At 39.4% G+C, this 25,673-nt stretch overlaps 2 protein-coding genes across 2 annotated transcripts in view; one reads left to right on the plus strand and one right to left on the minus strand.

Moving 5' to 3' along the window:
- Positions 1–4,510: 4,510 nt before the first annotated feature.
- Positions 4,511–6,968, minus strand: METTL18 (methyltransferase 18, RPL3 N3(tau)-histidine). Its single transcript, XM_081224624.1, has 2 exons — positions 6,804–6,968; positions 4,511–5,865 (listed from the first exon to the last, which is right to left on the minus strand). The coding sequence occupies exon 2, from the start codon at positions 5,663–5,665 to the stop codon at positions 4,544–4,546; it is 1,122 nt and encodes a 373-aa protein (XP_081080750.1). The 5' UTR covers positions 5,666–5,865; positions 6,804–6,968; the 3' UTR covers positions 4,511–4,543.
- A 26-nt stretch (positions 6,969–6,994) lies between these two features.
- FIRRM (FIGNL1 interacting regulator of recombination and mitosis) overlaps positions 6,995–25,673 on the plus strand; it is a 52,129-nt gene continuing 33,450 nt past the window's right edge. The window contains exons 1-6 of the mRNA XM_081224619.1: positions 6,995–7,178; positions 10,760–10,799; positions 11,998–12,086; positions 13,660–13,764; positions 14,473–14,613; positions 24,105–24,270. Coding sequence (XP_081080745.1) covers positions 7,068–7,178; positions 10,760–10,799; positions 11,998–12,086; positions 13,660–13,764; positions 14,473–14,613; positions 24,105–24,270 — 652 coding nt within the window. The 5' untranslated portion in view covers positions 6,995–7,067. The remainder of the gene's footprint in view (positions 7,179–10,759; positions 10,800–11,997; positions 12,087–13,659; positions 13,765–14,472; positions 14,614–24,104; positions 24,271–25,673) is intronic.

The raw sequence follows: 25,673 nt of genomic DNA on the forward strand, positions 1-25,673 counted from the left end.
TTCTCTAACCTGAAGCTGTGTCTGCCTGGAGGGCAGAGTCTTTTTCTTTGCACCAAGCCACCACAGTCCAGCAGCAGCATGGCCGAGGCACTGGGGGTTCTGTGACAATGAGTACATCTGATTCTACTGCAAAAGCTTATGATACATACTGCCAAAAGCAAACCTTCACATCGACTTTTTCCATCCAATCAGTATACACCACAGAAAAAGATAGCAGCAGCATTCCCTTCATTGTATTTTTAAAGATCATAACCTTCTTGGCCACTTATCCTATTGTGTAAGGCGTAAGAGTTGTCCTTTTTGGATGCTTTGGCATTGCAGAGCGTTAAGGATGAAGAAGAATGCATCTTGTAAATTTGTTGCTAAAATTCAGTCACATGCAGGCTATGTTCTGCCTTTAAACTTCCCATTTCTCAGATGTGCCTGTACCCTTAATTCCATTTCCCTTGCCCCACAGAGGCTCTCTGCCCGTAGCTCATAAACTGGGGAGGGTGAGGGTGGAGGGTGTCTCCATGCAGACCAGGAGCTGACACACTTCCTTTACAATACTTTCTTTAGTAATATTTAGGTTACTAAGTTGTTTGTTATTATTGTAATTTTTACTGTTTCTTTCAAACAGAGTATTAATCCTTCTCCTGAAAAAGCACTTTGACAACTTCCTGTATAGATGATGAACTACTTTTAAGGGTTATCTAAGTTCACTTTTAATTCCTTAAGAAAACAGCAATCGGAATTGTGAGAGACTATCTAATGGTGATAAGGGTACTGTAGCTTCCCCCAACCAACCTGGTTGATTAGAAGCTGCATCCCAGGGCTTCAAAAAAGTATTCTTTTATGGCACAGAGAGCTTTCTCTGCTGGGCTGCACCCAAGTTATGATGGTGATTTTGAATGTGTATTTTCACCCAAAGAAAAGACTTAATATCAGCAAGCTCAGTGCCACCATAACACAGTATGAGAAGTTCAAGAAATTCTAGCTGAGATGTAGGCAAAAAATCAAGTTTACGTTGTCACGTAGTTTACTTGCTATTTCTTTTTTTCAAATACCTATGTACTAAGCTATAATAAAACCTGAATAAAACACTATGGAGGGTACTGAAGAGTGAAGGCATATTTTCTCCTCTAAATGAGCAGCTGACCCCATCAGACCCTATCTCCCCTGAGGACAGTACAGCACATGTGTCATTGGCAACTGCATTTGACAAAGGAAGTTTGTCAGCTCCTGGTCTGCATGGAGACATACCCTGTTTCTGAGCTACAGGCAGAGAGCCTCTGTGGGGCAGTGGAAATGGAACTAAGGGTACAGGCACATCTGACAAACGGGGAGTTTAAAGGCAGAACACAGGCTACATGTGAATGAGTTTTTAGAAAAAAATTTACAAGATGCATTCTTCTTCATCCTTAATGCTCTGCAATGCCAAAGCATCCAAAAAGACAACTTGGAAACTGCAAGGTGAAGTTTGGGGAGGGTTGTGGAGGGAGAGAACGGGGTTGGTCTTGGGCAGTGAAAGTTCTGGAATCTATTTGTTTCTCCAAGTTCTGAACTGGGATTTGTAAACTGTAAAGTCACAAACCCAATTTTTAAGAAAAGTGACCAAGGTTTCCTATTTGATTGTGAAAACAGGATGACAGGATGAAAAATATTATGAGAATTCATGAACATAATAATTTCCACTTATACATAGGAACCATGTGGAAGGAACCATGATAAGTGCTCAATACTACCTTTTTTTTTTTTTTTTTTTTTTTTTTTTTTTTTTTTTGTAGTGAAGGAAAGTGCAGCATTTATTGTAAGGCACCGGTGCAAGGAGAATGGGTGGCTCATGCTCTAAAACTCCAAACTCCCTGAAACGTTTCCAATATTAACTATTATTCTTTAAAAGAATTCTGTTAGGGCTTCCCTGGTGGCGCAGTGGTTGAGAGTCTGCCTGCTGCGGCAGGGGACGCAGGTTCGTGCCCCGGTCCGGGAAGATCCCACATGCCACGGAGCGGCTGGGCCCGTGAGCCATGGCCGCTGAGCCTGCGCGTCTGGAGCCTGTACTCTGCAATGGGAGAGGCCACAACAGTGAGAGGCCCACGTACCGCAAAAAAAAAAAAAAAAAAAAAAAGAAGAATTCTGTTAGGGAGATATTACTATAAACCCCATTTTGCAGTTGGGGAAACTGAATTTTAACCCAAGTATTGGACTCCAAAGCTCATTGTCTTAACATATATGCCTTTTTAAATGATTAAGCTATTTACACGAGAAAGTGCACTATGCATCCTTCTCCTGGATTTATATCCATAACTTTATCTCAAGTCTCTTTTGCTGCCAGCTATCTTGGGTAGATGTGTCCCTGTTCGGCTGTCACCTCCAGAATTATCTTTAATGCCCAGGATTATCTAGTTCTTAGGACTGGGCTTCTGCTTTGACTCCTGCTGTTTTCACTGGACCCGCCTCCTGTTCAGGGCCTGTGTCTCTCCTACTCCTGGAGAGGCCTCCTAGATGACACCTCTTTGGGTATCTAATTTGTCATGGAGAACTGAGAGATACCTATCTATCTCAAAATTATTGATGCTGACTATTGTTATGGGACTCTATCTAATGTTTTGTACCTCCTCAATTAGCTAAACCTGCTGTCAGGGCCTATTCTACCTTATCTAGCAGGTGGGTCTGGAATTGTAGCTGTGATACTTGCAGTAACAGTATCCTGGGTAAAAGCCTCTGACTACTACATGTCCTCTCAATAGCTACACCTGTACATTTACCTGATGGAATACAAATTATTTGATTATAAATGACTTTCTTCATATTATAGTTATATATATATATATATATATATATATATATATATATACACACACACACACACATATATGATATATATGCATTAGGGATTTATGTATAATACATATAATTTTTAATTATGTGTGTAAATACGTTTCTTTAACAATGACTTTCATTTTGGAATAATAAAAGGGTGCTAAGAAATATATGTGATGAAAAATAGACATTGTAAGACTACTGGGGTGGTGAAGAGTGAAGCTTTTAAAAAGATTTCAGTTCAGATTCTGATTCTGAATGTGAGGAATGTGATTGGGATCAAATTACTTACTTTCTTGAGTCTCAATTTCTTTTTTTGTTGTTGTTGTTAATTTATTTTCAGCTGCATTGGGTCTTTGTTGCTGTATGTGGTTTAGTTGTGGTGAGCAGGGGCTTCTCTCGTTGCAGAGCATGGGCTCTAGGCATGTGGGCTTCAGTAGTTGTGGTGCACGGGCTCTGTAGTTGTGGCTCGTGGGCTCTAGAGCACAGGCTCAGTAGTTGTGGCGCATGGGCTTAGTTGCTCCACGGCATGTGGGATCTTCCTGGACCAGGGCTCGAACCCATGTCCCCTGCATTGGCAGGTGGATTTTTAAATACTGCACCACCAGGGAAGTCCCTCAATTTCTTTATAAAATCTAGATAGTAATTATAACCTAATTCAGGGCTGTTACGAATATTATATGTTAGTATATGTAAATCTCTTCTACCCTGCATATAGTAAATGCTGAAAACTGTTAGCTATTATGATCATTATTAAAATGGAGATGTATATACTTTATAAGGTTATAAATATTAAGCAAGATATATACAAAGTGCCTAGTTAACGGATGTCCAGTAAATATCACATTTCATTGAATCTAAGTCGTACCATTATTTTGGGTACCTTCAAGAAGGAAAAAAATACTGCCAGCTGTACAATAATTATTAGACAGTAAGGTAGACCCCAATTTTAGATATGTTGTGTGAACATTTTTGCATTAGAATCAAAATACTTTTTCTCCCCTTCTTTGCCCTACTTAACTAGTTAAGTCTTTACTCCCCAGAATCTGGAATTCTGTTTCTTATTCTTTTTCCTCCTACCAAGACCCTAGGGTCTCCTACTTCCTTGGCTAAAAAGGGCTACAAGCACTGTAAGTTTTCTGTACCACCTTTATATTCTCTATCATGATTCCCCTTATTCCCTCCATCTTAATGTTGAATTCAACTGCTCAGCATTCTAATTCTTATTATACAAGATAAATGAATATAAACATAAAATAAAACAAAAACTTTTTCCTAGTTACCCAAGGCCTTCAATCTAATATTTAGATTCAGAAACATTTAGTGATGCATATGTATGCCTTTAGAATTAACAGCATGGTGATCGATCAGGCACTTCATGTGAACAGAAACTGACAAAGACTGGGAAGAAATTCAAACTTGAGGTAAGAAATGGCAGATTTTCCTGGGAACAAATTTATATGCCAAAGGTGGTAGAAAGGTCAAATAGAATGAAAGTGGAGAACAGAAAACTTTCCCACAAAATGATTTCCTAGGAGATCTTTTCAAATGCTGAGGAACACTATTTTTTCAGTCTCACCTAGCAAGTACAATGTCGCTAATATAGTTGGTCTCTTATTTGGATAAACAAAACTAAACAAACATCATAATTTCAGAAAAAAATAATAGCAAAGCAGAAATCAAACATTCAAAATAAGGTTTTGGTTATTTTGTTTATTTCACTTAGGACACTCAGTGGGCATTAACTGGGGTACTTAAAATTCATCTCAATTAGGAATCTCTTTAGTCCTTCATCAATTATTTCGAGTGTTCTCATCTCAAATACATTCCTTTCTTCAACAAACTTCTGAAAGAGATGAGTACCTCCACCCACACCAAAATAATGTGCTTTGCTGGCCAAAAGCACCCGTCCATTTTTATCTAACAAGCTAAGGAATGTTTGGTGCAAAGGACCATAATAATCTGGATTGTAAATGGTTTCTGAAGTAAGAATGAGATCATATTTTTCAAAAAGTTTTTCACTGCTTAGTAAAAGCTTACAAAACTCAGACCACTCCCCAGAAAAGAACCGGAATTTACATAGTTCTTGTGCTACTTTTGATTTCCTGCACCTTTTCACATCTGGTTTGTTTACATCATTTTCTTCATCTTCCGAAGTGGAGTTAGCCACTACATTAGGTAAGGTTACTTCATCAATCACCACGCTGTTATAATCTTGAAAATGAATTTCTTTGGCGCCTCCCTTGAATGCCATTATACCCAGCAACCCTGATCCACAACCAAGATCCAACACTTTTTTCCCAGCAAATTTCACTTTGGCCTTTGTAAAATATGCCAGGAGGTCAAAGGTACATTCCCAGATTTTTAAGCCTCCTTCATAAACACCTGTAATCAGATCAGAGTGAGAAGAAAAGCTTTTTGAAATGATGTTTTCTCCAGGGAAGTTCTCTTTCAACAAGATGGTTTTCACTACTGATATGTTCATATGCTGGAGACCTGGTAATGTTTCTACGACTTTATTTTCTAACACTTTCTTTAAATCTTTAGGCATAGCATGCTCTTTGGCAACTCTAAAGCAGGGCTGTTTTTCATGTGGCTCCAAGCTACTTGAACTGTTAGCTGCATTGAGTGAGCTGTCTGTATCTTGAGGGGCACCTGCATTTCCTGCTGACTTATGTTCCCACAAATGATCCTGAAGCAGGTCAAACTGTTCTGTAGAACACTTTTTGTCTCTGTGTGTACCTTTTTGTCTTTCTGAGACTGAAGACTCTTTTGAGGAATCTAGGGCCAAAGCTCCATCTCCAAGGGATGTTAATTCATCTTCCAGATGGTCTTCTATAGTGAAATTAAACTGAAAAGTCATTCTCTCATAAAATGCACACAATCGTTAAACTCAAAGGAAGATTCTTCAACTTCTGGATAGAACTGATGACACACACTGCTTCAATTCTGTTAGTTTTGCTGGAGGTCCATTTCTCTTTAGCAGCTTATAAACACTTACAAATATTCAGAGATATTTCCAAATGACTTTTAAGAGGTCTTTGCTCTTTTTTCAATTTAGCTCTGGAGGAAAAAAAAAGAAAATTGTTATTAAAAAGCAAAATGACACATTTTATGTAAATGTAATATTAAACAGTCCCCCGCTCCACCCCCAGCAGCTGCCTTTTCTATGAAAGCAGTGGAGGGACAAGGAGATAAAGAGACTTGGAAACACACACACCCTTCAGGTTTCAAAAGCTAGAGAAGAGAATAAACCGTAAAAACAAACAAAATAACAGCAGCAGCAACAACTAGAAATAACGTAAAGTCCAAAATTCTCAGGCAGGAAATGACAAGCCTAGCTATTTAGTGTGTTTCATCTGTCACGACCCTGCCCAAACATATTAACCTCCTAAACTGCCAGAATCTCTTCAGTCTGTTACCGTTTCACGTAACAGGACCTCAAGATTGTATTTTGATAAAGACGCATCCCTTTAAAAACAGGAACAGGTATGCTCTGATATGTGTAAATTCATTCAGATGACCTCACTACAAACATTTCGCGGAGACCAGCAGCCCTAAGTGTACTGGGAGTGAGGTAACTGTGGAGTAATTAGTAAAGATTAGCTTGACACAGAATAAGGGCACTGAACTGTGCGGGGAGGTCCGTAGAAAATGGAAGCAACTTAATAAAATTGAGACTCTTCTCTGTATCTACTGGGCTAGACACTTAAAATATACCGTCTACTTCAATTTGCACAACAATTCTGGCAGGTGGGTCTTTATCCCCATTACATAGGATGTACAGAGCAGGGTCAACACATTAAATGGGTAGGAAGGCGCCTGTTTCTATCCCACTTAACCGCGGGGCTTGAAGTCATTTCTGGCTGTAAATCCCAGGTCAAACCCGACACCAGATGTGCAACCTCAAAGCCCCAAGGGACGGAGTGTAGCAAATCTGTGGACTCCCGGCCCTCACCTCCCCCAAAGCGTCTCAAAAGCAACGTTACAGCAATCCAGACCTGTGGACGCTAGCTCCCCGGCGGTTCCCAGCTCCAGAGTACTCCGGCCAGACCCTCCCGACTGAAAGCGCGCACCAGTGAGTCGAGTCCTCCGCGGGCCAGACAAGCCCGGCTTTATTCCCAGTCGTGTGGGGCCCGGGCTCACTAAGGAAAGCGGCGCCCTTCCTCTCTATGGTTTTGGCTCGCAAGGCCTGCCGGGACGGTGGGCGTTTCCGGTCTTGGCTCTGGCGGGAGCGTTTCGAAGCTTTGGTCTTGGGCGAAAGCATGTCTCAGGAACGCGCTGTTCCGGCGAGCGCGGTTCCCCTGGAAGAATTAAGTAGCTGGTCGGAGGAGCTATGCCGCCGGGAACTGCCATCTGTCCTGCCTCGGCTCCTTATATCCTTCATTGTCACTTCCACCTAGAGAGGGGTGTGGGGCCTGTCTCCAACCTTCTCTCCTGTCTCATCACACCCGCTGCCGGGCCGTGTTGGGTTCTTGCGGCTTCAACCCTCTCCTTTCTCTGTTGATGAGCGAGATGAGTAAGCGAGGGAAGGAAGGGCGAGCGAGAGCCGTGGGTGCCGAGACCGAAGGCATGCCTGGCTTTGGCATCCGAAGGGCTCGCAGAGGTGTTCTGCCAGTGGTTTTGGCAGTGGATGTGGCGTTTTCTGCCATTCCTCTGGGCCTTTGAGTTGCTCTGTACGTGCAGTTAGGCGTGAATACTTTTCCATGGGGCGGGGGGAGCCGGGGGAGGCAAGGACTCAGACTTGAGCTGTAAGGTGAGCTGACTGGATGAAGTAGAGAGAGCGAGGTACTCTGAGCTCTCATCTCTAAAATGGGTGGTGAAAATGAATACCTTCCTCACTATTTTGAGAATCTAAAGGACGTAGTTCTGACATGGTGCCAAGTCTGTAAAAGATGTTCAGTAAATACAAATGTTCTTCCCCTCCCCTTTTTGAACCTCTTTCGGTTTATTGCTGGTGAGAAGGAGTTGCTTTCTTTGCTAATTGCTTTCATCTGCTGGGTGTGAGGTACTTAATGTCTCCGTTGTCCAGATGCAGGCCATTTAGTAGTCGAATCCCTTTTTGGTTGTAAATGTACCTGGAGTCCTAGCCCTTCATGTTAAAGGGTAATTTTTTTTAACAGCTTTGAGCACATAAAACTACACTCAAAAGAAAAAAAGACCTTCACTTGAGAGAGTCTGAACGCTGCAAAAATAATCTTTTACAGCTAAAGCCAAATGTAAATATTACCGTCACATAGAAATCATTCACCTGGGCATTGGCAAAGTACCACTTAGGTACCAAAGTGCTTTCTTAGTTATCGTGTAGATATGGAACTGCTGTCCTCAAGGATTTTTGATTTCGGTAACAAATAGCCATCCTCCTCCTCAAAAAATTTTACTAGGTACAGAATATTGTATGTACCAGGCAGTGTTAGGCTTCAGGGGAACAAAGATAAGAAACACGGTTCCTCTTTTTCTTCTCAAGCTTATAAGGGGATTTCAATAATTGAAAGTCAAGCTTGTTTATTTTTATTTTTTTATTATTTATTTATTTTTGGCTGCGTTTGGTCTTCGTTGCACATGGGCTTTCTCTAGTTGCCGTGAGCAGGGGCTACTTTTTTTTTTTTTAAATAAATTTATTTATTTTTGGCTGTGTTGGGTCTTTGTTGCTGCGCACGGGCTTTCTCTAGTTGTGGTAAGTGGGGGCTGCTCTTCATTGCGGTGCGCGGGCTTCTCATTGCGGTGGCTTCTCCTGTTGCGGAGCACGGGCTCTAGGCGCGTGGGCTTCAGTAGTTGTGGCACGTGGGCTCATCAGTCGTGGCTCGGGGGCTCTAGAGCGCAGGCTCATTAGTTGTGGCACACGGGCTTAGTTGCTCCGTGGCGTGTGGGATCTTCCCGGACCAGGGCTCGAACCTGTGACCCCTGCATTGGCAGGTGGATTCTTAACCACTGCTCCACCAGGGAATTCCCAAGCTTGTTTATTTACATCAAAAAAAAAAAAAAAAACATTCCCACCTGGTTTTGCATCTCAAACTTAAAATTCAAAAGAACCCAAACCTGTTCTTCCCCCAGTCTTCTTCATCTAAATTAATGGTTTTACAAGCCAAAACCTTCAGTCCTCTCTCTCTCACATCCAATCAGCAAGTCATTTTGTTTCTGACCTCAGACTATATCTTGAATCCAAATGCTTATCTCCATCCTGGTTGCTACCACTCTTTCAAACCCCCATAACGTCTCACCTGAACTATTGTTAATAGCTCCCTTGCTTCTACTCACATCCTCTTATAATCCATTCTCCAAAAAAAGTTCACAAAAAAGTGGAAAACATTGTTATTTCCTTTTTAAACCACTCCCTCCACCCCAGTGGCTTCTTAATAAATTAGGAATAAAATCTAAATTTTTACCTTCAAGGCTCCTCATGTTCTAAGCCTTTTCCTCGCTTACCTAGCTCACTACACTCTGTCCACAAATACATGAAGCTCACCTACCTCAGGATCTTCATTTTTGCTGATCCTTCAGCGTAGTTTGTTCTTCTCTCAGCCTTTTGTCCATCTCATTATTCAGGTCTCAGCTGTCACGCCAGCAAGCCATTTTCAGCGTCCTCAGTCTTATGTGGTTCTCCCAAACCCAGTCTGTAATACTTATCTCATTGCCCTGCTCAGTTTTCTAAACAGCAGAAGTAACCTTAATGGAAATTATCTTGTTTACTTTGTTTCCTTTTTACTTTTCCTCACTGTACTGTAAAGTTCATAAAGGCAGGAATTTTGTTTTCTCCAGCACCTAGAATAGTGCCTGGCACATAGTAAGCATTCAGTGAAGGGCTAAAAAATATTGTCATGTTTTAAAACTGACTGAAAATCTCATTAGATAAAAATTTTTTTCAGCTTTTGGTTTTATTTCAACACTTTTTCTACAAATGAAAGAAATTTTCAGTAACTCCATCACCCAAACATAATTAATTTCATGTTTTGCATTTCACACGTTATTTTCCAGTCTTTCTCTTTTTGGGGGGGCCGCGCCGCTCGGCCTGCAGGATCTTAGTCCCCTGACCAGGGATCAAACTTGTGCCCCCTGCAGTGGAAGCGCAGAGTCTTAACCATTGGACCGCCAGGGAAGTCCCTTATTTTCCAGTCTTTACCTGCATGTCTGCATAATCATAACTTATGTTTAATTTTGGAAGAGGTTAGAATTTTTTTGACCTTTACTGAAATTTGTCCACGAGGCAAATTCTACCCTACTGAACTAAAATGAGTTAATGACTATATCTCATTTTGATTGCTGCTGTAAGATATGTGTATGCAAAGTAAGATTTCAGAAAAAGAATCAATTCCTGTATTACTGTGACGGAGTTATGGCTTATTCATTTTTCTTATTGACACATACTTTAATAATCCATATATTATTTTTACAGGAAAACATTCCTAACAATTACTCTGAACGGTATAAAAGTATAGTTTATAATGTGATTACCATTAACGTTTGCAATGAACATAGCATAATTTATTATGACATATTTGTAAGCTTCTATGTGCAGAAGAGTTTCTGTCTGATAAGGTGGTAAGATAGATATGCTAGTAACATGAAAAGAAGATAGGAGTTGATCAGTGACTTAAGACAGGTGCAAATAAAGTACTATAGAAGTGCTGAGGAGGAAGAAATTTCTGTTTCGGAAACCAGAAACCCATGGATTATTACAGACTGTTTCTCATCTGTCAGAAATAAGTCATAACTACACATAGTTTGAAAAGATAAGTTTATCCCTGAGCAATTTTGAAAATATTTCCTTAAAGTATTTTCATTATATTTCATTATACCTAGGAGGCATTACATTTTTTACAGCAAAATTAAGCCAGTAATTTGAGTCTAATTTCAATCTCTTACTGATCATTGCTTAAACTTCAAGAAGGGTCCTTTTAAAATCTGTTCTCAGTAGTGAATATCTTACTGATACTAGTATCTTCCTTAATTTTTTTACTCTATGTATCAGCATTCTGACAGTTGGATTGAGCATATTCGTAAGTAAAATTATCTTAATTGTACGATTACTTTGATGTCTTTAAGGCCTGAGTCCCACATATCCCAGTTTTGTATTCCCTTTAAATTTAAATATAGTTTCATATTCCCTTTAAGTGTATTCTTCCTATTGTAGCGTTACAGCCTTTGTAATCTTCAGTTACTTAAAATGACCAAATTACTTCAAATTACAGTACTTAAATTTTTAAATTCCATTTTGGATAGATACCAAAAGTGTTCTGTTTGATTATGTATAAGCACATTGTAAATTTTAAATGTTAGTTGTTAAACTGGTTAGACCAGTATAAAACATAATTTGCAGTCTACTTAATAACTTTCAGCTTCTTAACATGTTTAGTGTCAATTAGAAAATACTTTCTAATTACAAAAGGCTGATTGTTCAGGTATGAGAAATTTGTCATTTGGAAAAGTTGACCTTCTTCATCTGTCTTCATTAATCTTACTTGATGTAATTTATTTATTTAGTTAGGAGGAGAGGTAGAGAGTTAAGACTATCCTACAGAGTTTACTCATATATTTTGAGTTTTCTATTTACATTTCACTTGGTTGTGGAATATTTGTTTATAATCTTGAATCTGTGCTGCCTGTGGGGTCTGATTTTTTTAAGGAACAGTTACTTTTTATCCTGTGTATGAGAGTTGTACATATTCATTATAGAAAATTTGTAACATGCAGAAAAACAGAAAAGATAATAAAACAATCATTAATCTGAAATGTTTAAGATTTTGGCATAGGACATTCTCATCTTGATTCTATATAGTCCTGCCAGCCTATCGGTTATTCTTTGTATATACATGTTTATATATATTAAGATTGGAATTACACTATTTGGAAGTTTTTTCATTTTAGCTTAATGTATTGTGGGCATTTTATTGTGGTTTTAAACAATCTCTAAATCATTTTAATGATAGCAGATCCTATTCAGTAGATGTACCCACATCCATTAACTGATCTTCAGTTGCTGGACACATACATTGTTTTTTTTTTTTTTAATTTTTCTATTATTTCAAGTTGTTTAATTGTTAATAGTTTCTCTACATAGAATATGGCATTTTGAAGCTGTAAAAAGCTTTTGATTGCTAGTATGTACATATTCTCGAATCTGGGAAAGGGTAGTGACCTTTGTTGGCTGACATGACTTAATATTGCTACAAAATATGTTACTGTTTTCCTTTATAGAAATTCTGAAAATTATTGTAGAAATGTTTTTACCTCATATGAACCACCTGACATTGGAAGAGACTTTCTTTTCACAAGTGCTGCCAAAGGTATAGTACTATTATTATCTTAATCAATTTACTTGTTATAAAGGCTGTTAAGATCTGGCCTCGGTTTTAGACCATTTATTCTTAATTTCTTAATGTATCACTTTTTTTTTTTTTCGGCTGCACCGCGAGGCTTGTGGGATCGTAGTTCCCTGACCAGAGATTGAACCCGGGCCCACAGCAGTGAAAGTGCCGAGTCCTAACCACTGGACTGCCAGGGAATTCCCAATGTATCACATATTTGAAATACAAATAAAATAGTTAAAAATAGATCTTATGTGAGAATGTGATGGTGTTAGTATGATCATTAGGTGATTAAAAAAACATTTTCAGAGAGTATGGATCCTTTACTAATTGAATTTACATTATTTGTAGTTGGTTTTAAATACTCTTGTATTTTAAAGCTATTCATTGAAAATTGGGATGGATGATGAAGTTAGTTAAGTCTCTTTCTTTATCTTCTCTGTAGAATTTATTAGTAATTGTTAAATTTCATTGTCTGGAAAAATGGAGCCAAAATTTATTAAAGAAGTCTTAGAATAAAAATGGCTGGAATATTGGTAAAATCAAGTAACTTAAAATATCAGATTCACCAACTGCATTGTTACCTTTTAGATATATGTGGTATACCTTTTCTCTGAAAAGCAGAGTCATAACTTTTTTTTTTAATCGTGGGAACTAAACATACTTTGGTGACAAAATGAAACATTTTTTTTTATGATAACTTATCTCTTACTGGAATGGATTTCTAAGTTTAGCTTTGAAACAATTATCAGAACTTATATTCACTCAATTCTGTATCTAAAAAGTTTCTTAAAATTTGTTCTTGACCGCCAAAAAAAGGTCCAGCTAGTATATAGATGAAAACGAGATGGTGAGTGTTAACAGGCTTATGGGAAGCAGTACCCTCTTTAGTTACAGTGTGTTGCTGACTATGGTTATTCTTGTAGTGTAGTGTTTAGGCCATTTAACTTGTTTAGAGTATTAAGATCTTAGGTTGGCTAATGTTTCACAGACAAAAGCACTTATTTCTGAGGTCACGTACTATGTCTCTAACCCAGGAATAGTATTTTGAGTTGGTCAGAAAGGGGAACTGGTTAGAAAACAAGTGAATAGGTAATTCAGCACAAATTCATTACCACTACCAGAAAATATCCTTGTAAATGTTCACATGGATGTTGATTGGTTAAGATCATCACCTTTTATTTATTTAAGTGTAAGAGTAGCACTTTTGTTACATCACCAAAAAGTGAACTTTGAGTGATCTTTTTTTATGGATGTTATTAAGTAGATTCAAATCACAGAAATGGAAGACAAATCAATTTTTATTGGAGGCTTGTTTGTTTTTAAGGAGATTCTATTGTAGAAAAATAGTATACAAAAAATAGAAATACTGTAGAAACACTATACAAAATATGTTTTTTATTAACTTTATTAGGTGCAGTTGTTACACTAGACAATATCCCGTAGCTGTTAATAATGCAAAATCAAATCTAATTTATTTCTTTAAAGATATGCCTTTTCCTTTTTTAGTGACTTCTGTTACTACTGTTTATGACCTGCTTTGTTTTCACAGACTGTGAGATTATTTGATGACATGATGTATGAGTTAACCAGTCAAGCCAGAGGACTATCAAGCCAAAATTTAGAAATCCAGACCACTCTAAGAAATATTTTACAGGTATGTCAAATATATTAGAAAGGAGGGTGGGAGAGCTTAAAGAGTGTAAGATATTAATTAACTTTGTATTCTCTATATAATGCCCCAATGCTAGAATTAAATTTATAGAACTAAAGATATAAAGATATTGCAAAAAACATAAATTCTGAATTTCTTATACAATTTCATGCTTAGTAAATATCTAAACTCGTGTAAGAAGACAAGTAATCGAGATAGCATGCCCTACCTGTAATTCTAAAGCGTATGTGTAGAACACTTGCCATATGCTTTGATGTTGTGGGTTAGGATTCCAACTTCTTCTTTTTTTCTTTAACCAAATGGCTAGCCAGTTTTTTTTTGTTTTTTTTTCCTAAGATTTTTTCGATGTGGACCATTTTTAAAGTCTTTATTGAATTTGTTACGATATTGCTTCTGTTTTTTAATTTTTGTTTTTTTGGCTATGAGGCATGTGAGATCTTAGCTTCCCAACCAGGGATCGAACCTGTACCCCCTGCGTTGGAAAGTGAAGTCTTAACCACTGGACTGCCAGGGAAGTCCCTAGCCACTTTTAATATTTATAGTTCTGACAGACTGAAGTTATGTGTAAAGAGGAACAGATAGAGGGTCCATTTTGCTCACTGCTGTATCCCTAGCACTCAGCATATTGTCTGACACCTTTTAGGTACACAGAAAATATATTCTGAATGAAACTTCTTTCCATATTTCCAGACAATGGTACAGCTATTAGGAGCTCTTACAGGATGTGTTCAGCATGTCTGTGCCACTCATGAATCCATCATTCTAGAAAATATTCACAGTCTTCCCTCCTCAGTCCTACATGTAATCAAAAGTACATTTGTACATTGTAAGGTGAGTGATGGGTCTAAGTACACTTTATTTTTTTTTTTTTAACATTTAAAAAAATTTTTATTTTTTTCTGGCTGCGTTGGGTCTTTGTTGCTGTGCACGGGCTTTCTCTAGTTGCGGTGAGTGGGGGCTACTCTTCATTGTGGTGCGCGGGCTTCTCATTGCAGTGGCTTCTCTCGTTGCAGAGCATGGGCTCTAGGCACCTGGGCTTCAGGTGTTGTGGCTTGCGGGCTCTGGAGCGCAGGCTTAGTAGTTGTGGCGCATGGGCTTAGTTGCTCTGTGGCATGTGGGATCTTCCTGGACCAGGGATCAAACCCGAGTCCCCTGCATGGGCAGGCGGATTCTTAACCACTGTGCCACCAGGGAAGCCCTAAGTACACTTCAAATGGCCTAGAATCCATGGGCAAAGGGGCTGACTTTGTGGTGCTTATAGTATTTGTTCATAAATTTACATTTTAACCTATATTATTGCAGTGCATTTTTCCATAGAACAAAGAGCATGTATGTAAATATTTGTTTCAAAATAAGTAGTTTTAAAGAAATCTTAAAAAGGGGGCTCTTGCAGTTTTGTTGTTGTTGTCTTATTCTATTTCCTCTTGATAAGGAAAGAAGTGATACAGATTTGTGTCAAGTCACAAGGATCCTCAAATATTTCTGTCATGGCATTGGTGGCTTAGATGAATTGCTTAACAATTAGGTGCCTATAAAGGGACACTGACCTTTATTTAGTCCTGAGACAGCTTTAAACCACAAAAGCTGGCCTAGGATTTGTGGGTCACAGGAAGTTTTGATAATGCTGTTTGTTGGGTGAATGAAAATTGCTGGTTAACTAATGCTTCCCTTTGGTGACAGGGTACTGAAATGTCATGCACGGGACCTAATGTTATTTAGCTCCCTTTCAGTTCTATATTTGTAAGATCTTGGAAGTCAGAAATCATATTTTATACATACCTGCATCTCTCAAAGTACACTATATATAATGGAGATTCACTAAACATTTGTTTAATGAATGAATATGTCATTCACTAAGAATCATTAAATTTTTTTTTTTTTTTTTGCTGGTGAGAATTCTTTTCTCTAATTGAAGTATAGTTCATTTACAGTGTTGTGTTAATTACTGCTGTACAGCAAAGTGATTCATTTATATATATATGTACCTTACTCTTTTTTAATATTCTTTTCCATTATGATTTATCGTAGGATATTGAATATAGTTCTCTGTGCTATACAGTAGGACCTTGTTATTTATCCATTCTGTATATGAAAGCTTGCATCTGCTAATGCCAACCTCCCACTCCATCCGTCCCCCAACCCCCTCCTCCTTGGCAACCACCAGTCTGTTCTCTGTGATTCTGTTTCATAGACAGGTTCATTTGTGTCATATATATATATTTTTAAAATAAATTTATTTATTTATTTTTGGCTGCGTTGGGTCTTTGTTGCTGTGCGTGGGCTCTATCTAGTTGCTGTGAGTGGGAGCCACTCTTCATTGCGGTGCGTGGGCTTCTCATTGCAGTGGCTTCTCCTGTTTCAGAGCACGGGCTCTAGGTGCGCGAGCTTCAGTAGTTGTGGCTCGCGGGCTCTAGAGCACAGGCTCAGTAGTTGTGGCACATGGGCTTAGTGGCTCTGCGGCATGTGGGATCTTCCCAGACCAGGGATCGAACCCATATCCCCTGCATTGGCAGGCAGACTCTTAACCACTGCTCCACCAGGGAAGTCCCTGTGTCATATTTTAGATTCCACATCTAAGTAATATCATATGGTATTTGTCTTTCTCTTTCTGACTTCACTTAGTCTGATAATTTCTAGTTGCATCCATGTTGCTGCAAATGGCATTACTTTCTTTTTTTATGCCTGAGTAGTATTCCATTGTATATATGTACCACATCTTCTTTATCCATTCATCTGTTGATGGACATTTAGGTTGTTTCCATGTCTTGGCTATTATGAATAGTGCTGCTATGAACATAGGCATGCATGTATCTTTTTTTTTTTTAACAACTTTATTAGAGTATAATTGCTTCACAATGGTGTATTAGTTTCTGCTTTATAACAAAGTGAATCAGTTATACATATACATCTGTTCCCACATCCCTTCCCTCTTGCATCTCCCTCCCTCCCACCCTCCCTATCCCACCCCTCCAGTCGGTCACAAAGCACCGAGCTGATCTCCCTGTGCTATGCGGCTGCTTCCCACTAGCTATCTGCCTTACATTTGGTAGTGTATATATGTCCATGCCTTTCTCTCGCTTTGTCACAGCTTACCCTTCCCGCTCCCCATATCTTCAAGTCCATTCTCAAGTAGGTCTGTGTCTTTATTCCTGTTTTACCCCTAGGTTCTTCATGACATTTTTTTTTCTTAAATTCCATATATATGTGTTAGCATACGGTATTTGTCTTTCTCTTTCTGACTTACTTCACTCTGTATGACAGACTCTAGGTCTATCCACCTCATTACAAATAGCTCAATTTCATTTCTTTTTATGGCTGAGTAATATTCCATTGTATATATGTGCCACATCTTCTTTATCCATTCATCAGATGATGGACACTTAGGTTGTTTCCATCTCCGGGCTATTGTAAATAGAGCTGCAGTGAACATTTTGGTACATGAGTCTTTTTGAATTATGGTTTTCTCAGGGTATATGCCCAGTAGTGGGATTGCTGGGTCATATGGTAGTTCTATTTTTAGTTTTTTAAGGAACCTCCATACTGTTCTCCATAGTGGCTGTACCAATTCACATTCCCACCAGCAGTGCAAGAGTGTTCCCTTTTCTCCACACCCTCTCCAGCATTTATTCTTTCTAGATTTTTTGATGATGGCCATTCTGACTGGTGTGAGATGATATCTCATTGTAGTTTTGATTTGCATTTCTCTACTGATTAAAGATGTTGAGCATTCTTTCATGTGTTTGTTGGCAGTCTGTATATCTTCTTTGGAGAAATGTCTATTTAGGTCTTCTGCCCATTTTTCAATTGGGTTGTTTGTTTTTTTGCTATTGAGCTGCATGAACTGCTTATAAATTTTGGAGATGAATCCTTTGTCAGTTGCTTCATTTGCAAATATTTTCTCCCATTCTGAGGGTTGTCTTTTGGTCTTGTTTATGGTTTCCTTTGCTGTGCAAAAGCTTTTAAGTTTCATTAGGTCCCATTTGTTTATTTTTGTCTTTATTTCCATTTCTCTAGGAGGTGGGTCCAAAAGGATCTTGCTGTGATGTATGTCGCAGAGTGTTCTGCCTATGTTTTCCTCTAAGAGTTTGATAGTTTCTGGCCTTACATTTAGGTCTTTAATCCATTTTGAGCTTATTTTTGTGTATGGTGTTAGGGAGTGATCTAATCTCATACTTCTACATGTACCTGTCTAGTTTTCCCAGCACTGCTTATTGAAGAGGCTGTCCTTTCTCCACTGTACATTCCTGCCTCCTTTATCAAAGATAAGGTGACCATATGTGTGTGGGTTTCTCTCTGGGCTTTCTATCCTGTTCCATTGATCTATCTTTCTGTTTTTGTGCCAGTACCATACTGTCTTGATTACTGTAGCTTTGTAGTATAGTCTGAAGTCAGGGAGCCTGATTCCTCCAGCTCCGTTTTTGTTCTCAAGATTTCTTTGGCTATTCGGGGTCTTTTGTGTTTCCATACAAACTGTGAAATTTTTTGTTCTAGTTCTGTGAAAAATGCCAGTGGTAGTTTGATAGGGACTGCATTGAATCTGTAGATTGCTTTGTGTAGTAGAGTCATTTTTACAATGTTGATTCTTCCAATCCAGGAACATGGTATATCTCTCCATCTATTTGTATCATCTTTAATTTCTTTCATCAGTGTCTTATAGTTTTCTGCATACAGGTCTTTTGTCTCCTTAGGTAGGTTTATTCCTAGGTATTTTATTCTTTTTGTTGCAATGGTAAATGGGAGTGTTTTCTTGATTTCACTTTCAGATTTTTCATCATTAGTGTACAGGAATGCCAGAGATGTCTGTGCATTAATTTTGTATCCTGCTACTTTACCGAATTCATTGATTAGCTCTAGTAGTTTCCTGGTAGCATCTTTAGGATTCTCTATGTATAGTATCATGTCATCTGCAAACAGTAACAGCTTTACTTCTTCTTTTCCGATTTGGATTCCTTTTATTTCCTTTTCTTCTCTGATTGCTGTGGCTAAAACTTCCAAAACTATGTTGAATAAGAGTGGTGAGAGTGGGCAACCTTGTCTTGTTCCTGATCTTAGTGGAAATGGTTTCAATTTTTCACCATTGAGGACAATGTTGGCTGTGGGTTTGTCATATATGGCCTTTATTATGTTGAGGAAAGTTCCCTCTATGCCTACTTTCTGCAGAGTTTTTATCATAAATGGGTGTTGAATTTTGTCGAAAGCTTTCTCTGCATCTACTGAGTTGATCATATGGTTTTTCTCCTTCAATTTGTTAATATGGTGTATCACGTTGATTGATTTGCATATATTGAAGAATCCTTGCATTCCTGGAATAAACCCCACTTGATCATGGTGTATGATCCTTTTAATGTGCTCTTGGATTCTGTTTGCTAGTATTTTGTTGAGGATTTTTGCATCTATATTCATCAGTGATATTGGCCTGTCGTTTTCTTTCTTTGTGACATCCTTGTTTGGTTTTGGTATCAGGGTGATGGCGGCCTCGTAGAATGAGTTTGGGAGTGTTCCTCCCTCTGCTATATTTTAGAAGAGTTTGAGAAGGATAGGTGTTAGCTCTTCTCTAAATGTTTGATAGAATTCTCCTGTGAAGCCATCTGGTCCTGGGCTTTTGTTTGTTGGAAGATTTTTTATCACAGTTTCAATTTCAGTGCTTGTGATTGGTCTGTTCATATTTTCTATTTCTTCCTGATTCAGTCTTGGCAGGTTGTGCATTTCTAAGAATTTGTCCATTTCTTCCAGGTTGTCCATTTTGTTGGCATAGAGTTGCTTGTAGTAATCTCTCATGGTCTTTTGTATTTCTGCAGTGTCAGTTGTTACTTCTCCTTTTTCATTTCTAATTCTATTGATTTGAGTCTTCTCCCTTTTTTTCTTGATGAGTCTGGCTAATGGTTTATCAATTTTGTTTATCTTCTCAAAGAACCAGCTTTTAGTTTTATTGATCTTTGCTATCATTTCCTTCATTTCTTTTTCATTTATTTCTGATCTGATTTTTATGATTTCTTTCCTTCTGCTAACTTTGGGGTTTTTTGTTTCTTTCTCTAATGGCTTTAGGTGCAAGGTCAGGTTGTTTACTCGAGATGTTTCCTGTTTCTTAAGGTGTGATTGTATTGCTATAAACTTCCCTCTCAGAACTGCTTTTGCTGCATCCCATAGGTTTTGGGTCGTTGTGTCTCCACTGTCATTTTGTTTCTAGGTATTTTTTAATTTCCTGTTTGATTTCTTCAGTGATCACTTCGTTATTAAGTCATGTATTGTTCAGCCTCCATGTGTTTGTATTTTTTACAGATCTTTTCCTGTAATTGATATCTAGTCTCATAGCATTGTGGTCAGAAAAGATACTTGATACAATTTCAATTTTCTTAAATTTACCAAGGCTTGATTTGTGACCCAAGATATGATCTATCCTGGAGAATGTTCCATGGGCACTTGAGAAAAATGTGTATTCTGTTGTTTTTGGATGGAATGTCCTATAAATATCAATTAAGTCCATCTTGTTTAATGTATCATTTAAAGCTTGTGTTTCCTTATTTATTTTCATTTTGGATGATCTGTCCATTGGTGAAATGGGGTGTTAAAGTCCCCTACTATGAATGTGTTATTGTCGATTTCCCCTTTTATGGCTGTTAGTGTTTGCCTTATGTATTGAGGTGCTCCTATGTTGGGTGCATAAATATTTACAATTGTTATATCTTCTTCTTGGATCAATCCCTTGATCAGTATGTAGTGTCCTTCTTTGTCTCTTGTAATAGTCTTTATTTTAAAGTCTATTTTGTCTGATATGAGAACTGCTACTCCAGCTTTCTTTTGATTTCCATTTGCATGGAATATCTTTTTCCATCCCCTCACTTTCAGTCTGTATGTGTCTCTAGGTCTGAAGTGGGTCTCTTGTAGACAGCATATATATGGGTCTCGTTTTTGTATCCATTCAGCCAATCTGTGTCTTTTGGTGGGAGCATTTAGTCCATTTACATTTAAGGTAATTATCGATATGTATGTTTCCTATTCCCATTTTCTTAATTGTTTTGGGTTAGTTATTGTAGGTATTTTCCTTCTGTTGTGTTTCTTACCTAGAGAAGTTCCTTTAGCATTTGTTGTAAAGCTGGTTTGGTGGTGCTGAACTCTCTCAGCTTTTGCTTGTCTGTAAAGGTTTTAATTTCTCCATCAAATCTGAATGAGATCCTTGCTGGGTAGAGTAATCTTGGTTGCAGGTTTTTCTCTTTCATCACTTTAAATATGTCCTGCCAGTCCCTTCTGGCTTGCAGAGTTTCTGCTGAAAGGTCAGCTGTTAACATTATGGGGATTCCCTTGTGTGTTATTTGTTGTTTTTCCCTTGCTGCTTTTAATATGATTTCTTTGTGTTTAATTTTTGAGTTTGATTAATATGTGTCTTGGCATATTTCTCCTTGGATTTATCTTGTATGGGACTCTCTGTGCCTCCTGGACTTGATTAAGTATTTCCTTTCCCATATTAGGGAAGTTTTCAACTATAATCTCTTCAAATATTTTCTCAGTCCCTTTCTTTTTCTCTTCTTCTTCTGGAACCCCTATAATTCGAATGTTGGTGCATTTAATGTTGCCCCGGAGGTCTCTGAGACTGTCCTCAGTTCTTTTCATTCTTTTTTCTTTATTCTGCTCTGCAGCAGTTATTTCCACTATTGTATCTTCCACGTCACTTACCTGTTCTTCTGCCTCAGTTATTCTGCTATTGATCCCATCTAGAGTATTTTTAATTTAATTTATTGTGTTGCTCATCTTTGCTTGATTCATCTTTAGTTCTTCTAGGTCCTTGTTAAATGTTTCTTGCATTTTGTCTATTCTATTTCCAAGATTTTGGATCATCTTTACTATCATTATTCTGAATTGTTTTTCAGGTAGACTGCTTATTTCCTCTTCATTTGTTAGGTCTGGTGGGTTTTTACCTTGCTCCTTCACCTGCTGTGTGTTTTTCTGTCTTCTCATTTTGCTTCTCTTACTGTGTTTGGGGTCTCCTTTTTGCAGGCTGCAGGTTCGTAGTTCCCGTTGTTTTTGGTGTCTGTCCCCAGTGGCTAAGGTTGGTTCAGTGGGTTGTGTACGCTTCCTGGTGGGGGGGGACTAGTGCCTGTGTTCTGGTGGATGAGGCTGGATCTTGTCTTTCTGGTGGGCAGGTCCATGTCTGGTGATGTGTTTTGGGGTGTCTGTGGCCTTATTATGATTTTAGGCAGCCTCTCTGCTAATGGGTGGGGTTGTGTTCCTGTCTTGCTTGTTGTTTGGCATAGGGTTTCCAGCACTGTAGCTTGCTGGTCGTTGAGTGAAGCTGGGTGTTGGTGTTGAGATGGTGATATCTGGGAGATTTTTGCCGTTTGATATTCCGTGGAGCTGGGAGGTCTCTTGTGGACCAGTGTCCTGAAGTTGGCTCTCCCACCTCAGAGGCACAGCCCTGACTCCTGGCTGCAGCACCAAGAGCCTTTCATCCACACGGCTCAGAATAAAAGGGAGAAAAAGTAGAAAGAAAGAATTAGTAGAATGAAGGAAGGAAGGAAGGAAGGAAGAAGGAGGAAGAAGGAAGGAAGAGAGAGAGAAAGGAAAGAAGGAAAGGAGGGAGGGAGGGAAGGAGGGAGGAAGGAGGGAAGGTAGGAAAAAAAGACAGAGAAGATAAAGTAAAATAGAATAAAGTCTGATAAAATGTAATAAAGTTATTAAAATAAAAAAGAATTATTAAGAAAACAAATTTTTAAAAAAAGGACGGATAGACCCCTAGGACAAATGGTGGAAGCAAAGCTGTACAGACAAAATCTCACACAGAAGCATACACATACACACTCACAAAAAGAGGAAAAGGGGAAAAAATCATAAATCTTGTTCTCAAAGTCCACCTCCTCAATTTGGGATGATTTGTTGTCTATTCATGTGTTCCACAGATGCAGGGTACATCAAGTTGATTGTGGAGCTTTAATCCGCTGCTTCTGAGGCTGCTGGGAGAGGTTTCCCTTTCTCTTCTTTATTCTCACAGCTCCCAGGTCTCAGCTTTGGATTTGGCTCCGCCTCTGCGTGTAGATCACCAGAGGGAATCTGTTCTTCCCTCAGACAGGACGGGGTTAAAGGAGCAGCCGCTTCGGGGACTCTGGCTCACTCAGGCCGGGGGGCAGGGAGGGGCACGGAGTGCGGGTGGAGCCTGCGGTGGCAGAGGCCGGCGTGACGTTGCACCAGCCTGAGGTGCGCCGTGCCTTCTCCCAGGGAAGCCGTCCCTGGATCCCGGGACCCCGGCAGTGACGGGCTGCACAGGCTCCCCGGAAGTGAGGCGTGGACAGTGACCTGCGCTCGCACACAGGCCTCGCGGCGGCGGCAGCAGCCCCAGCGTCCCACGCCCGTCTCTGGGGTCCGCGCTTTCAGCTGCGGCTCGCGCCTGTCTCTGGAGCTCCTCCAAGCAGCGCTCTTAATCCCCTCTCCTCGCGCACCAGGAAACAGAGAGGGAAGAAAAAGTCTCTTGCCTCTTCGGCAGGTCCAGACTTTTTCCCATATTCCCTCCCGGCTAGCCGTGGCACAACTAACCCCTTCAGGCTGTGTTCATGCCGCCAACCCCATTCCTCTCCCTGCGCTCTGACCGAAGCCTGAGCCTCAGCTCCCAGCCCCGCCCGCCCTGGTGGGTGAGCAGACAAGCCTCTCGGGCTGGTGAGTGCCGGTTGGCACCGATCCTCTGTGCGGGGATCTCTCCTCTTTGCCCTCCGCACCCCTGTTGCTGTGCTCTCCTCCACGACTCTGAAGCTTTCCCCCTCCACCACCCACAGTCTCCGCCCTCGAAGGGGCTTCTAGTGTGTGGAAACCTTTCCTCCTTCACGGCTCCCTCCCACTGGTGCGGTCTTTGTCTGTGTTTATTATTTTTTCTTTTGCCCTACCCAGGTACATGGAGTTTCTTGCCTTTTGGGAGGTCTGAGGCCTTCTGCCAGCGTTCAGTAGGTGTTCTGTAGGAGTTGTTCCACGTGTAGATGAATTTCTGGTGTATCTGTGGGGACGAAGGTGATCTCCGTGTCTTACTCTTCCGCCATTTTCCCCTCCTCCATGTATCTTTTTGAATTATAGTTTTGTCCGGATATATGCCCAGGAGTGGGATTCCTGAATCATGGTAATTCTATTTTTAGTTTCATGAGGAACCTCTGTACTGTTCTCCTCAGTGGCTGCACCAACTTACATTCTGATGCTATTCTGCACCCCATGTTTTGCATATGCTCCCCACCCACCTACTCTCTAAAAGCATTACATTTATGAGCTCTGATAGAATGAATTAAAATAAATTTGGCTCTTGGGTTTTTTATGATTTGCTTTTTCTCTCGTTTTTATTTCTTTGTGATCAGAATAGCGAATCTGTTTATTCTGGGCGTTTACACCTAGTCTCAGACCTTCTGCAGGCTCTTTTCAAGGAGGCCTATTCTCTTCAAAAGCAGCTAATGGAACTGCTGGATATGGTTTGCATGGACCCTTTAATAGATGAGAATGATGACATTTTGAATATGGTAGAAGGTGAGTGAAAAAAACTTACTACTTAGTATATGATGTATATTGACTGTAAACTGTATATCAGTTAAATTATTGAACCCAATGTTGTTTGTAATGATTCATGATATTATGTATAAAAAAATTTAAATCCTACCCAATAAACTTTTAATCTCTTAAATTTTAGGTTTTGTAAAATTGATATTTGATGCATTAACATAGATTTATATATTTAGTCAATGTTCAAAGTAGGTTGTTTCTCCACAATGATTAACAAAGAAAGTTATGCAATTTTATACCCTGTAAAGTAGTCCAAATTCTGAAGCAGTAGCTTTCAGTGTTTTTAAACCATAACTTCATAGTAAGAAATGAAGTTTGCATTTCTTCCCAGAACACATATAATTACATCCTTGTATGTATGTTTGTGAATGTGTATGTATATACTACATTTATTTATTGTACTTGAAATAACATATTCTACTATAGTCTATTTCATTTTTAAAGAATTGCTGATTGCTACTTAATTAATTTCATCACTTACCAATGGATCATGGCCCAGAGTTTGAAAAGCAGTACTCTAATGAAAAGATTGCATTCATAGCTTCGGCATAAAGAGAGTAAGGTGGTTTTGTGCAGTATTATCAGGTATCTTTTGCTCTGTAACAAACCAACCCAAAAATCTATTACATTAAAGTAACTACTAGGGAGTTCCCAGGCTGCCCAGTGGTTAGGACTCGGTGCTTTCACTGCTGGGGCCTGGGTTCAATCCCTGGTCAGGGAACTAAGATCCCACAAGCCACGTGGCATGGCAAGAAGGAAAGAAAGAAAGAAAGGAAAAAAGAAAGGAGGGAGGGAGGGAGGAAGCAGAGATGGGGGGAAAGAGAGGGAGAGGGAGAGAGGAAGGAAGAAAGAAATCAAGCAACTACTGTTTCATTTATTCATGATTCTGAGTTAGTGTTTTAGGCTGGGCTCAGGTAGAACAGCTTCCTCTGCTTCACATGGTGTAACTGGCTCACTCGTGTGTTTGTGGTCACCGACCTCACTCATGGTCGTTTGTCGGCAGAGGGAGAGATAATGTCCTGAGCCAGTCCCGTGTAGCCCATCATGCAGCAGGTTAGCCCAGGCTCAGCTACCTGCTGATGGCCTCAGGGGTCCTAAGAGCAGCAAGAGAGGGCAGGCCCCAGTGTGCAGGCACGTTTAAAGTCTCTGTTTGGTTTATGTTTATTTTGTCCTGTTAACCACAGCAAGTTATGTTGTGAAGCCCAGGGTCTGTGGAAGCAAACTAAGAGCATGGACACAGAAAGGGGGTTTATTGTGCTCATTTTAACAAATAATCTACCTCAGGCAGAGTACAAGCCTTAATGAGTACAAATTCATTTGCTTCTTCCTTGTTAGGTTTTCTTAGCAGTATATTTTGTCATTTTTGATTC

The sequence above is a fragment of the Mesoplodon bidens genome (assembly GCF_964165515.1).
Source record: "Mesoplodon bidens genome assembly, chromosome: 2".
Taxonomy (NCBI): Eukaryota; Metazoa; Chordata; class Mammalia; order Artiodactyla; family Ziphiidae; genus Mesoplodon; species Mesoplodon bidens.

Bases quoted from the DNA above. Each gene is read 5' to 3' on its own strand.
- METTL18 (XM_081224624.1), bottom strand. From the start codon at position 5,665: ATGACTTTTCAGTTTAATTTCACTATAGAAGACCATCTGGAAGATGAA.